Source organism: Python bivittatus, unplaced genomic scaffold (genome assembly GCF_059951505.1).
Source record: "Python bivittatus isolate LINGU-HERP-01145 unplaced genomic scaffold, Pbiv_v1 ctg000060_np1212, whole genome shotgun sequence".
Lineage (NCBI taxonomy): Eukaryota > Metazoa > Chordata > Lepidosauria > Squamata > Pythonidae > Python > Python bivittatus.
This window is the reverse complement of record NW_028277044.1, coordinates 9,930,148-9,943,593: the sequence shown is the minus strand read 5'-3', so window position 1 is coordinate 9,943,593 and position 13,446 is coordinate 9,930,148. Positions and strand designations below refer to the sequence as shown.

General features: G+C 36.4%; 1 protein-coding gene across 1 annotated transcript in view; it reads left to right on the top strand.

The window, feature by feature from the left end:
• The window catches only part of ITGBL1 (integrin subunit beta like 1), a 187,214-nt gene that overhangs the window by 70,795 nt on the left and 102,973 nt on the right, over positions 1-13,446 (top strand). Inside the window, exon 3 of the mRNA XM_088136485.1 lies at positions 11,857-12,003. Within this exon, the coding sequence (XP_087992611.1) occupies positions 11,857-12,003 (147 nt within the window). The remainder of the gene's footprint in view (positions 1-11,856; positions 12,004-13,446) is intronic.

The window sequence follows — 13,446 nt, the reverse complement described above, 5'->3', positions numbered from 1 at the left end:
AGAAAAGACTGAACTGATGATTTATGGATTTGGGAACTAAAAAGGGTTTTAAAAAAAGAGGGAGGGGAAAAAGTAAGACGGTAACTGCATGATAGAAGGGAGGAAATCATAACTAACTTTTCTTTTTCTTATCTTTTGTTTGATTCTTTATACTTTTATTGTATTTAAAAAATTCCAATAATTTTTTTTTAAAGTGAGCTATTCTGGAAATCTCATTGACAGCAAAACAGGAAGCAACAATCATCTAGTACTTCTTGGCCAATGTTGCAGGGAGCATAGGATCTCTAAATGTTTATATAAGCTATTATATCCTTTAAAAAAACTATTCCATTTAAACTTCTTCCATATAACTGGAGGATAAATAGCATATAAGGGGGAAAACCTTTTCTTTGACATATTAGGGAGCATGTGTTTTTGTAATCTAGAATCTGAGGTCATGTTCCTCTCTGAAATGATATTGGGGTGTGACGCTATACAGTTTTTATCCTATTCCTGAAAACCTAGTAGGGAGCACCTTTTGTTAGGCAGATTAAATTCTTAGATTCAGGCTCTTCAAAGTTGTCAGCTTCAGATTTAATCAGCACTGCATAAGGTGCTGTGCTTTAATTATTATAGCCTGTAATCTGAATTCATTATCCCTCAATCAGTCTGGAAAATACCTTTTTCTCCAATCATTAAAAAAAGGGAGTGAAGAACAGTGGGTAAACTTAGATGTCAGAAAGCCTTGCTCTAAAATAAAAGCTAAGAGAAATAAGTTACAAAATCTATCAAGGAAAGGATTACTTAACTTTTTAATGGGGACTATAATTTTAAGTAAGAGATATGCAGTCACTTGATCTGAAATTTTGATAAAGACAAATAAATGTTTGTGTGCAAAGTGTTTATGTGAGATTCAACTTTCTACCAAAATTTATGTGAAAAAAGACTGCGTCAGAACTCGCCTTTGGATGGAAATATTTTCATTAATCATTCCTGCTTTCAGATGATAAAGCCTTGTCTAACTCATATCTTCTTTTATTTAAAAATATTCATTTTCTTGCAACAGGGTAAATAACTAACTCATTTTTGGACATGTTCATTTCCTAGGCAAACACACTGAAAAGGATTGTAGTAGAAAATCAGAAGTTCTTGGTAAAAGGATGTTGTTAAAATCTCACATAGAGAAGCAGAAGGATTACAAAGATGCTAAAAGGTATTGTCTGTCTTTGGAATACTAACATCCTTTTTTATTGAGGACTTTTTGTTATGACCATAACCTATTTATGAGATCATCACAGAGAATAACATACTTTTTACTACTACATTCTGTTTCTGGTTTTGCTGCTGATCGGCTGTTTATTCTCTTCCTTGAAAATGAATGGAATTTTACTTCCCTGAAGTTACAGAACAAATCCCTGGTTATTGAATAGAACGTTGTTCATTTGTTCCCAAATTTGAATTGGAGTATTTTACTTGAATCTATATCTACAGCTTTGGTCATGACTGATGTAAAGCGTTTGTGTGGTGACTTAATAAGACTGGATTTTAGAGTAGGCTAAAAGTGTTGGAATATTTGTGCTATAGCTGAGTTACTGCAGCATTTTTGTTCAGTTGCTTCTGAGCGTTTGTGACCCAATGAACGTTCTTGTCTGTTAGTAACTACTTATTTGCTATATATTTATGCTTGTGTCATCAGTGATAGTATCTAGCCAATTTATCTTACTGTCGGCCTCTTCTTCATTTTCTTCAGATTCTTCATGCATCATGGTCTTTACCAATAACTGATGTCATTGGATTATCTGTCTGAAATATTTAAGCTTCAGCTTCATTATTGGTGCTTTTTATGAGCAGTCTGATTTTACTTCATCAAGTACTGAATTATTTGTTTTTCTTGCAGTCTCCAGCACCACAATTCAAATTCATGCATTTTTTTTAATTCAGCCTTTCTGATGATCTAACTTTCACAGCTGTATATTGCAACTGTGAAAATCATGGTATTGAGAACACATACATGCCTTTGTTGTCAGTGTGATATCTCTGCATTTTAATATTATGTCTGGGTCTGTCACAGTCTTTCTTCCAAGAAGCAGACAGTTGTTTCTTTAATAGCTATAGTTACTATCTCTGAATTTTTGAGCCTATGAAGGTAAAATCTATTCCTACGTCAAATTCTTCCTGCCTATTTGAAGCAGGTTAGAATTTACTGTTGACATAATTTTAGTCTGCGTAATGTTTGAGCAGCAAATCAACTTCAGTGCACTCTACTTTTACCTTCAAAAAGAGATTCCATAAATCTTTCTTATATTTAGCCATCAAAATAGTATCATTGGTATATCTGAGTTGTTGTCATCTCTGCCAGCAATTTTAATTCCAATTCCTTTTCCTTCTGGACTAGCATTTCTCATGAATAAGATCACAGAATACAAACTGGACATACGCCTTTCCTAGTTTTCAACTGTTTAGTTTCTCCATATTCCGTTCTAAGTATTGTTTTCCATTTTGTTGAAAAACTCTTCAATAGGCAAGTGAGGTGGCGAGATATCCCAATTTTTTTCAAGGGCTACCCACAATTTGTGTGGTCTACACAATAAAAAAACTTTATCTAAATAATAAAGGCAAAATAGATGAGTTTCTGAAACTCCCTTGCCTTTTTTCATTGGAAGTTAGCAGCGTGATCTTGGGTGCCTTGGCCCAGCTTGTACATCTGGCAGTTGTTGTTCCATGTCCTGATGAGGTCTGGATTGCAAAAACTGGAGTATTATCTTGCTAGCAATGCAAGTATTGACATTCTTTAGCACCACTTCCACTTCAGAGCTAAACAGTTACCCAAGGGATGGTATTGTGGGAAAATTAAATGGCAGCACCAACTACCAAAACTGATGGGAGTGTTGCTGTCAGCTGTGACAGGCACCGTCAAAGAAGCCTATCCTGCCCACTCACACAGAAGAGGATCCATACTTCTTGTGTGTGTTTGTCACTGCCCAGACTTTCTCTGAGCCTACAGCGGTCTGGTTAATTTTGAAAATGGTTTATTTATATTCATTCTGGAAGTTCTCAGATGGAGTTGCTGGGTAGTGATTTTTCCAAGTTCAGTTTTCAGTAGCAGAACGTTGTTGGAAGCCAGCTTGGTTTTCATACTTCATCTATGCAGACCTGCTTCTCATATACTCAAGTGGAACTGTCAGAAAGTTAGGTGAAGTTCTAATTTCAAAAGCCATATTACATAAGGATGTGGCCAAACTGAATAAATGTGCAACTTAAACTCATAACTTTTCTTTCATAGTTCCCATTTATGTATTTATAGCTTCTATTTCCCCAGACACCCTAAGGTGTGAACAGTTCTTTCAGCCAAAAGAAAAAAAAAGGTTGATGTGAGGAAAGTGTAAGTTTTTTTTTTTTTAATGTTATTTCTTTATCATTCAGGAATTCCTGGAAAACTGTCAGCATGTCATTTTTGGGGATCATGATTACATTGGTGGACTGCCAGTTCCTGCAAATGAACTGCAGTGAACTCTCCATATTGTATATTTATGTGTGTAATTTACTTAGAGCCACATATTACAAATATATTATTTATTAAAGTCCTGATTAGGATAGTTCTTGTTTGTTATCATTGTTTATCATAGCACTGGAGAAAAAAAATCACTGTACCCCAACAATATGAATTTTTCTGGTATTGTGTGCTTGAGCAGTAAAATTTTGCAAAGGAGGTTCAGATCTCTACACTAACCATTGGACGCTTATCAGTCAATGGCACCCACTGATGCCTTGGCAGCATCTAACATGGCAAATACTGTAAGAGTTCTGTCTGTTTTATATGTAATTTGCTCAGGTTTTGTGCATATTTTTCTCCAGTATTCATGGAGGATGGGCGAGAGAGAGGGTTGAAAAATTATAGCATAAAATTTGAAGGGTGTTACATTCCCCTTCATTGTTTATCTCAAGAAAATGCAAGTTTAATAAATTTGTGTTTTGTGGTAAACTGAGTTCAGTGTTCCTAGTACTAGCCCTATTTACCTGCTAACCACATCCATATGCATTATTTCCCCCCTTCCTCCTTCTTCTCCTTCTCCTTCTTCTTTGGCATGTGCTTCATGTCCTGAATGTCATGCCCCCCAAGCCCAAGGCAGCATGGCCAATGGGATAGATTGTGAGATCCATAGTCCAAAGCGTTGACAGGGCATCAGACAGACCTTTAGTTGTTCTAAAGCTGCTCGGTATCGAAATGATAGCTATAAATGCCTGCTTGATGTCACCCCAAAGATAGCCCATATCTCCTGAAGGCTGAAAATAGGAGGGAAGAGAAGCGGCTAGCCTTACTATCAATTTCAGTTCTGATTCAAGATTAATTGAAGGAGATGAAAACATATACCAATTATCAATATTTTAATGTACATGTCTTAAATGATACAAACCTTTGTACATAGTTTCATAAACATTTATTAAGCATTACACCTTTCTCACTTTTTATTTTTGAATTTAATTATATATGCAAGGAAAAAAAACCCCAGGAAATTGAACCTAACATCATGAACTAGAAAAGAAATGTACAAAATACATGTACAAAGATAGAAATAAAAGATATTCACCCACTAAAAGTCAGACCATAACAACTGAAGAAATAAAAATCTCACAGAAAAATTGAACAAGTGTTGCTGCAAACAATTTCAGACAAGATTATTCAAAATTATCCAAGCAAATTATGAATGATTTTAGCCTAGGATGATAATTTCCTCTGCCATTTTTTGTTTTTGTTTTTTTTTAGATGACAGCATTATCTTCCAGAGGGTAACATTTTTTTTTCTTTTTCAAAACTGTCATTGTTTTTCTTTTTCAATATTGGACTATCAGATTTGGTTCACGATATTGTAATAAAGCTTCCTTTTCACCATCTATATATGATGAAAGATGGTTCCTTGCATCAACTTTTCAGACTAGAGTAGTTGATTTATTTTATTATTAAGTATAGACAGAGCAATACATTACCAAACAACCTAAATCCAGTTTACACAGGAGGCATTATGCAAGTAACATCTCAGGCAACAATATCCGGACTCAGAAACTAAGCAGTTAGGAACTCATTAGTTCTTGGATGGGAGACCACCAAGGAACATGAGGCATGTAATCTAGAGTAAGAAGTCAAAAAACATTCTGGAAGAAAATTACAAATCACATTCATACTGTTACCGAGATAACTACATGATTGTCTTCCTGAATTGCCAGGAGTTGAACTGAATTCAGCTCAGGGAGATGCTATTTATATACCGTCAATCCCAGGATGTCGGAAATAATCAATATTTTATATAGCCCAATCTTTACATTGTTTCAACAGCAAGGCAATATGTATTGACACATGAAAAAGTCTTATTGTGTCATTCATGTGTGTAGTCCAGCCAGATAATATTTACTTACTTGATTTACCATCTTCCTTTCAAAAACCCAATAGATGGTATGATGAAAGTCCACAGATAATACAACGGTGGTCAAATGTAAATTCATCATGGCACTGGTAAGACTCCATGACAGTGTTTCTCAACCTTGGTGGCTTTAAGATGTGTGGACTTCAACTCCCAGAATTCCCCAGCCAGCAAGATCCACACATCTTAAAGTTGCCAAGGTTGAGAACCACTGCTCCATTAACTGAAATGTTTGCCATGTAGTTCAGTAATTCTGATTACTGCATAAACTTGAAACAATGTTGGGGCTCTCTTAATTTCTCTTTTAAGCAGCCTAGGTGTGGTGGGAAAACTCCCAATCTTTTTGAGAGAAAACATACCAAAGGAAGCTCCATCTGATGTGGATTTTTCAGATTGTGGAGTCCTTGATGCTCTCTGAGCTTGGTTGGTTGCTTGCAGATGTTTCATTACCTGACTAGGTAACATCATCAGTGCTAGTGAGTGTGGGGTTTGCTCCCTGTTTATATACAGTAGCTTGCCCTGCCAGTTTTGGTGGGGATGAGGTTTTCTCCTTGGTAGTTCCTTGATTAGGGTAATGTTTTCTGCTTGATTGTTTACCTGGTGTTAATCCCTGCTTATCTGAGTGTTGGCTGCTGGAGAGGATGTGTTCTGGTCTTTTTGTTTCCTTCTTAGCTTTTTTATTGTCTCTTTTGAATGGTGTAAATATAGTTTATTTCTATGTGTTAGTTTTTCAGATTGTTTACCTGTACAGGTAGATGGGACAACCTGTCTACATCTCTATGGCTGTCTTTTTGAATTTATTTTGTATCTGTCCTGTGCAAGGAGCAAAGCCCAACTGTGCATTCAAGCAGCTGTTATAAACAGAGTCCCTTCTTTAGATTGATGATCGATAGTAGTGGCTAATGATCAGTGATAAGGGGAAACTCCCTTTGGTACAAGTACTGCTTGAAACATTGGATTCCCCAAACCAAACTTAATGTTTCTCTGCCTGCTTGTGCATAATTTTTCTCAGCATCTTAAGTGAGTAGGGTACAAAAGCTATCAGATGTTCACCACTGTCTTTCCTGATGTGTAAAATAACCATGCAAAAGGCAAATGGTGAGGTATCACAAGCTAGCTTAATTGTAAATGGGAATTATGAGTGGGCACATGTATTTTGATGCCATTTTCTATGACAGCTTGTTCACATTGTCTGCATTTCTAATAAAGCAATCAAAGCATTGTAGATAAATTTGGTAGGTATATATATTATAATAATTAATGAAGTCAAGAAAAGATTACAGCTGTGACACCCTTTCTGGTGTGAGCCATGCTGCTGACCTCATTTTATCTTTCATGCTACAGATTTTCAGTTTAGCAATCCCTGTTTTACTTTCATTGTCATGATTTTTTTTTCATTTATAGCAGGCATCTCTGCACTTGTTTTAAAGTGATGACTTGATTATTAGCTTAGCAAATGATGAGCTCTTCCCTAAACAGCAGATTCCCTATCTTACTGTATTACATTTTCTGTAGGTTTCTCCTTTAAATCTGCATAACTGCTATATGTTAACCTCTGCCATAATGATAGCACAGTTCATTTGACCTCTTACGCTCTGTTTGTATGTTCTGGCAAGCTTATTCACATTTGCTTGACTGCAGCTCTATAATATCTCTAGCAGTAGTTTCCATGGAGATAGTATTTTCAAATGCTCTCTTAAATGTTAAATGTGGCTCTGTTAAGGATATTTTTTTCCTTTCAGAATTCCACAGATTAGCTGACCTCTCAATGCATTGTTTAGCCCTTCACCAAGTGTGCAATGTTAAGACCTCTTTTTAAGTTCAGTTGCATATGCTTCAATGGACTCACTCTCTTTTGGCTTGAACCCTGAAATGCCCTGCAATTAATAAAGGTTCTGGCATCAAATGTACCTACATTATTTGTGCTAGTCTGACAAAGCTGAAATGGGAGGGTTTTTGTGGGGCAGTTAAGCTTCTTAATAAACTCTATGCTTTGTGTCCTATAATACTCAGTAAATTGGGCATTTTTTTTCCAGCAACTATCTCATTACTTCAGGAGTAATGTTCAAGTCTCTCTTTTTCTATAATATCCAATCATCTGTGGCATTGGTTGGAGTTGTTGGGTGCTGCAGATCTATCACTGGCATAAATTATGGAATGGTTATAAGCATGCATGCAGGCCCCATTCATAATGTCTCTGCAGGCATTTGCTTCTCCACAAAGAGGTATTATATTTAGAAGGAGCTTCTAAATGCATTTAGTTAAAGACAAAACTGGTTCAATATTGAAAGATTGGGTGGTGATGTATACCCCAAAAGAAATTGAATTGTTATAATTCTGTCTGAAAAGAAATGGAATAGTACTCTACCCTATTTTGTCCACTCTTTATAAACCATGAATCTAAAACATTTGATAGGTAATATTTCAATATGGTGTATGTGTTTGGGGGGGGATGTGCTCTTTCACACATTAAATAAAAAATGCATAGAATTCATTGCCACAAGATATAGTAAATTCTACTTTTAGTCTGAGCTTAATTTGTTTTTGGTAAAGTGTTTTGACCAAGAAAACCAGATGGATAGAAAATTATAAAATGATTGCTGAAAGTGTGATCTTATTTATTTTTTGGTCAAGTGGTTTGACCAAGAAAACCAGATGGATAGAAAATTATAAAATGATTGACAAAAATCTATCTGTGTGATTGCTAGGAGTCAAAAACAATTTGATGGCGCATAATCAATCCATCTTGTACAAGTTCAGTTTAAAATAAAGAAACATCAGACGAGAGAACGTATTGTTAGTTAGTTAGTTAAACAGTTTCTGGATAGCAGATGAAAGGGTCACTCAGATCCCCTGGTCATAGCCTCCCCCCTATGGTGGGTTGCATTGCATTTCTATTAATGTTAATTATTTTATTTACACACACACACACACACACACACACATATATATATATATATATATATATATATATATCTGCCCACCTCACAAATGTGACTCTGGGCAGCTAACAACATGGTAAAAGCAATAGTAAAAAATCCAATATCAATAACAGGTAAAAGCCAACAATGGTCGCCAAGGATATACCCAAACAAAACAATCAACAAAAAACTCTCAGTGGGCCATCTAACCTCCTCTCATTTCTACATGTGCATCAATATATCTACAGATTCTTATCTGCAATTGCAGGCAAAGCTGTGATCTTCTTTGTCTTTTGGGAGGTGATGCATATCCTCCTTTGGCGTGACGTAAGTAGCCACTCTACTGGTATAGAAAAATAAGAAGATGCCAATTCTGTAGGAACTACTTTCTGAGCCCTGCAGTAGCTTCAGATTAGAGCATGTGTACATATGTTGTATGGGCATATACTGTATGTATATGTGAACTGAATAACACTCCTTTTGTGCAGGCAGGGTATAAAACAGATGATTATTTTGAAATTCCTTGGAGCTGTGTAATGATGCTTTATCCTCTCCAACAATCTAGACAATAATTTCAGAACTCTCCCATTCTCTCATTTTCTTTCTTGACTTCTAAATCCTCTGTCATTTGAGAGAGGATCAACCACAAGTGATTTCTTAAGCAATTCCACATAGCGCTTTCAGATTCAAATAAACTGTTTTTGAATTATTCTGTGGTCTATATTTTTTTAATGAGCCCAATTTAATCACCGTGACAGCTGAATTTATTTATTTTTATCCCTGTAGGCTCCAGAAAGGAATTCCATATTTCAAGTTCTTTCACATGTCTCCTGAACATTCAGTGGATTTTAATATATGTGTAATTCATAAATGTGGCCATTGGCCCATTTATTGAGTTTTATTGAAAAGTGGTTTTTTGGTTGCTTGCAGCTCTTAAAAGATGAGCCATAGAAATGAATAATCATCATGCTTTATCTACATATTAGAGGAAAATGGTGCCATCTCATTTCCTGGCCCTGTCTTAGATTTTCACGTTTCTGAAATACTGAAGTTTAGCAAAAGAGTCCTTTTTGAAACAATTCAATTTTCTTAATTTTGGGTGTTGCTTTGAATTGGTAAAACTTTATTGGGCATTTTGTTTTCTTTCATAAGACAGGAGGATTAAATTCATTGTAAATATAAAAGGTATTTAAATGCAACTATTATTTCTATATAGAGTATATAGACTTGCAAAGGTTCAATTAGCTGATGTATAAGAGATAAGGAGAAAGCCAGTTTGGTGTATTGGTTAAAGCATCAGGCTAAAAGCTGGGAGACTGTGAGTTCTAGTCCCGTCTTGGGCACAAAGCCAGCTGGGTGACCTTGGGCCAGTCACTCTCTCTCAGCCCTAAAGAGGAGGCAATGGCAAGCCACTTCCGAAAACCTTGCCAAGAAAACTGCAGGGACTAGCCCAGGCAGTTGCCAGGAGTCAAAAAGCTGACCTTAAGGCATGTACACACACACACAAAGGAGAGAGAAGGAGTGAGAGGAAATCTGTGTTTAAAACTGATATACCTTCTGGACTGGGATCTCATTTTGCCACTGCAGTAACATGTAGAAATTCTTTTTCTTTCCTCTTTCCATCTTGCTGCATGAATATGAAGGTGCTGCATGTCCTTCTAGAAATCTGGTGGAGAACCAGTGAACATTTGAGTATGACCTAACCTGAAAGACACCTGTGACATTTTAAAGATTAATATATTTGTTATGTCATAAGCTTTTGTGGTTTACAGTCCACTTCATCATATGCATGAAGTTATAAATTGGAAAAGTTGTGAGGATGGAGGGAGTGAGAATGGTAAAGTGTAGGAAGCAGAGAAGAAATAATTAGTACAAAATAATAGCAATTTATGAAACAGATGTTGGATGTGATTTTCATCTGGATCATAATGCAGGAGGAGTAATTTTGTAGTTATTTATTTGAATGAAATCTGTGGCCAGTCCAAGTTTATGTTGCAGCAGGTTATTATAGGTTTTTAACATTATTTTAGAACATATTATTTTGCAATATTTTTTTTTTCTGTTGATGCTTATTTCCTTTGGCTATAGGGATTAAGGCTGCCTGGTTACCAGGCTAAAGGAGATTATGAAGGGTAGGCTGCTAAACTGGCATTTAAAGAACAAGGGAAAAATATCCCCCACACTTTTCCTGAAGATTTTTTTCCGGTCAACAGAAATTCATATTTCATAATAGACACAGGAAGACAGAAAGTCTAAACTGACTATTTTTATTTCATTAAAAAATAGATTAAGTGGAAGATGTATTTATTTTATTTTATTTAAAAGTAAAATGAGTGAAATGAATCCATATTGATTTGGTCCAGGTGACTGACAACCAATGAAGCAGAAATCATGTCAGATTGATTCTTTTGTGAAAAATCATCTGTGTGCCCTTTGTTGCCTGTGCAATTTAGGAAAAGTCCCATGAGGTCTCTCTGTGCCCAGCACTATGGATATGTAGCCAAGTAGCAGAGGGATGTTATATTTGTACAGCTGGCCTCCATCTCCTGGTTCCTGGTTGCACAGGTGGTCCCTCTGGTTCTAGAGCACAGCCTTCAACTTAACATCATGTGGCCTTCTGTGAAATTTCAAACCTCTTATGAAGGAGATCGATTCAGATATCTAAAAAGGACTGTTGGTCTCTTTCCTGAAGCTGCTGTTTGAGAAAGAAAGAGGAGTTATATCATTTCAGGAAATAAGGGGATCTGAAAGATAATGGAAGTGCCCACCACTTTTTAGCTCTGGACGCACTCACTGCTTGTTTCAGCCTTGATAATCATTTGCCCCCCCCCCCCCCCTAACAGATTATCCTTGAAGAAATGTAGCCCTCATCAGAAAAAAAAAAAATATCCTGGCTTTTTCCATCTCTGAAATGTTTTCTGCACTTGAATGTATGTGTTACTAGAGAGCTGTTCGCCTGATTTTATGAAGGCATATGGTACAAAGAAAAACATCTGCCAAGTAGCTAGCTGACTTCCAAGGTAGAGTCAGATCTGTTTAAGAGAGAGCCCACCTGTATCAATTTGTTCAAATTATAGTCATCATTGACAATGTTAGTAAGATAATCACTAAAATTAAAGAGGGAACTATAGGATATCACTGAGAGCAACATAAAAGTATAACAGAAAAGACAATGTGATATACTTTTTCACAAGTAACCTTTATCTAAACAATTTATTTTCCTTCCTCTTCTTTTTAAAGCAGGAAGCAATTGAAAAGGTAATCTTAAATGAAACTCAGGATTCATATATATGATAAAAATGCTATCAGGTTCTTTTATTTCATGAATGTGCTACTCAAACCATTTTGAGCAATAAGATTGCATAATAAACTCAACACCCTCTTCCAAGTTGCATATAAATAGACTATAGTTAAGGAAAATTATTACTAATGTCATTAATAGAACAAAAATCTATTACTTGGTGCAAGGAACTCTTTTTTTAGAGGAAGTAAATATGAAAATATATGTAAGCTTTAACCTTCTTTAACTACTTATCTAGGCCATGGAAAGTGTGACTGTGGAAAGTGCAAATGTGAAGAAGGTTGGTATGGTGATGCTTGTCAGTACCCAACTATCTGCAATTTTACACGGAGGAAAAGCAATGAAATGTGCAAGAATTCTCAAGACATCATTTGTTCAAATGCAGGTGAGATTTTTTTTTTTGATGGACTGATAAGTCACCTTGATGAAATAGTCTCTTAATCAGTCATACAAAATATATTGTATGAAAGCATTTACAGTTGTGGGAAAAAGAAAGTACACCCTCTTTGGGTTCTATGGTTTTACATAATAAAAATCATCTGGCCCTTAGCAGTTCTCAAAAGTAGGTAAATACAACCTCAGATGAACAACAACACATGATATATTACACCATGTAATCATTTATTTTACAAAAAGAAAGCCAAAATGGAGAAGCCATATGTGAAAAACTAAGTACACCTTATGATTCAATAGCTTGTAGAACCACCTTTAGCAGCAATAAATGGAAGTAATCATTTTCTGTATGACTTTATCAGTCTCTCACATTGTTGCGGAGGAATTTTGGCCTACTCTTCTTTACAACATTGCTTTAGTTCATTGAGGTTTGCGGGCATTTGTTTATGCACAGCTCTCTTGAGGTCCCGCCACAGCATTTCAATCGGGTTGAGGTCTTGACTTTGATTGGACCATTGCAACACCTTGATTTTTTTCTTTTTCAGCCATTCTGTTGTAGATTTGCTGGTGTACTTGGGATCATTGTCCTGTTGCATGACCCAATGTCGGCCAAGCTTTAGCTCTTGGACAGATGGCCTCACATTTGACTCTAGAATACTTTGGTATACAGAGGAGTTCATGGTCAACTCAATGACTGCAAGGTCCCCAGGTCTTGTGGCTGCAAAACGAGCCCAAATCATCACCCCTCCACCACCATGCTTGACAGTTGGTATGAGATATTTGTGCTGATATGCTGTGTTTGTTTTTCACCAAACGTGGCACTGTGCATTATGGCCAAAGATCTCCACTTTGGTCTTATCTGTCCAAAGGACAGTGTTCCAGAGGTCTTGTGATTTGTTCAGATGCAACTTTGCAAACCTAAGCCGTGCTGCCATGCTCTTTTTAGAGAGAAGAGGCTTTCTCCTGGCAACCCTTCCAAACAAGCCATACTTGTTCAGTCTTTTTCTAATTGTACTGTCATGAGCTTTAACATTTCACATGCTAACTGAGGCCTGTAGAGTCTGAGATGTAACTCTTGGATTTTTTGCAATTTATCTGAGCATTGCACAGTCTGACCTTGGGGTGAATTTGCTGGGACGTCCACTCCTGGGAAGAACTGTCTTGAATGTTTTCCACTTGTGAATAATCTTCCTCACTGTAGAATGATGGACTTTAAATTGTTTGGAAATGGTCTTATAACCCTTCCCAGATTGATGGGCAGCAACAATTGCTTCTCTAAGATCATTGCTCATGTCTTGACTCTTTGGCATTGTGCTAACACACACCTCAATGCTCAAGACCAGCAAACTCCTAAAACGTTGGCTTTTATAGAGGTAGTCACACTTGCTGATGATCAATTGATCAAGGGCATTTGATTAGCAGCCCCTGGCTGCTA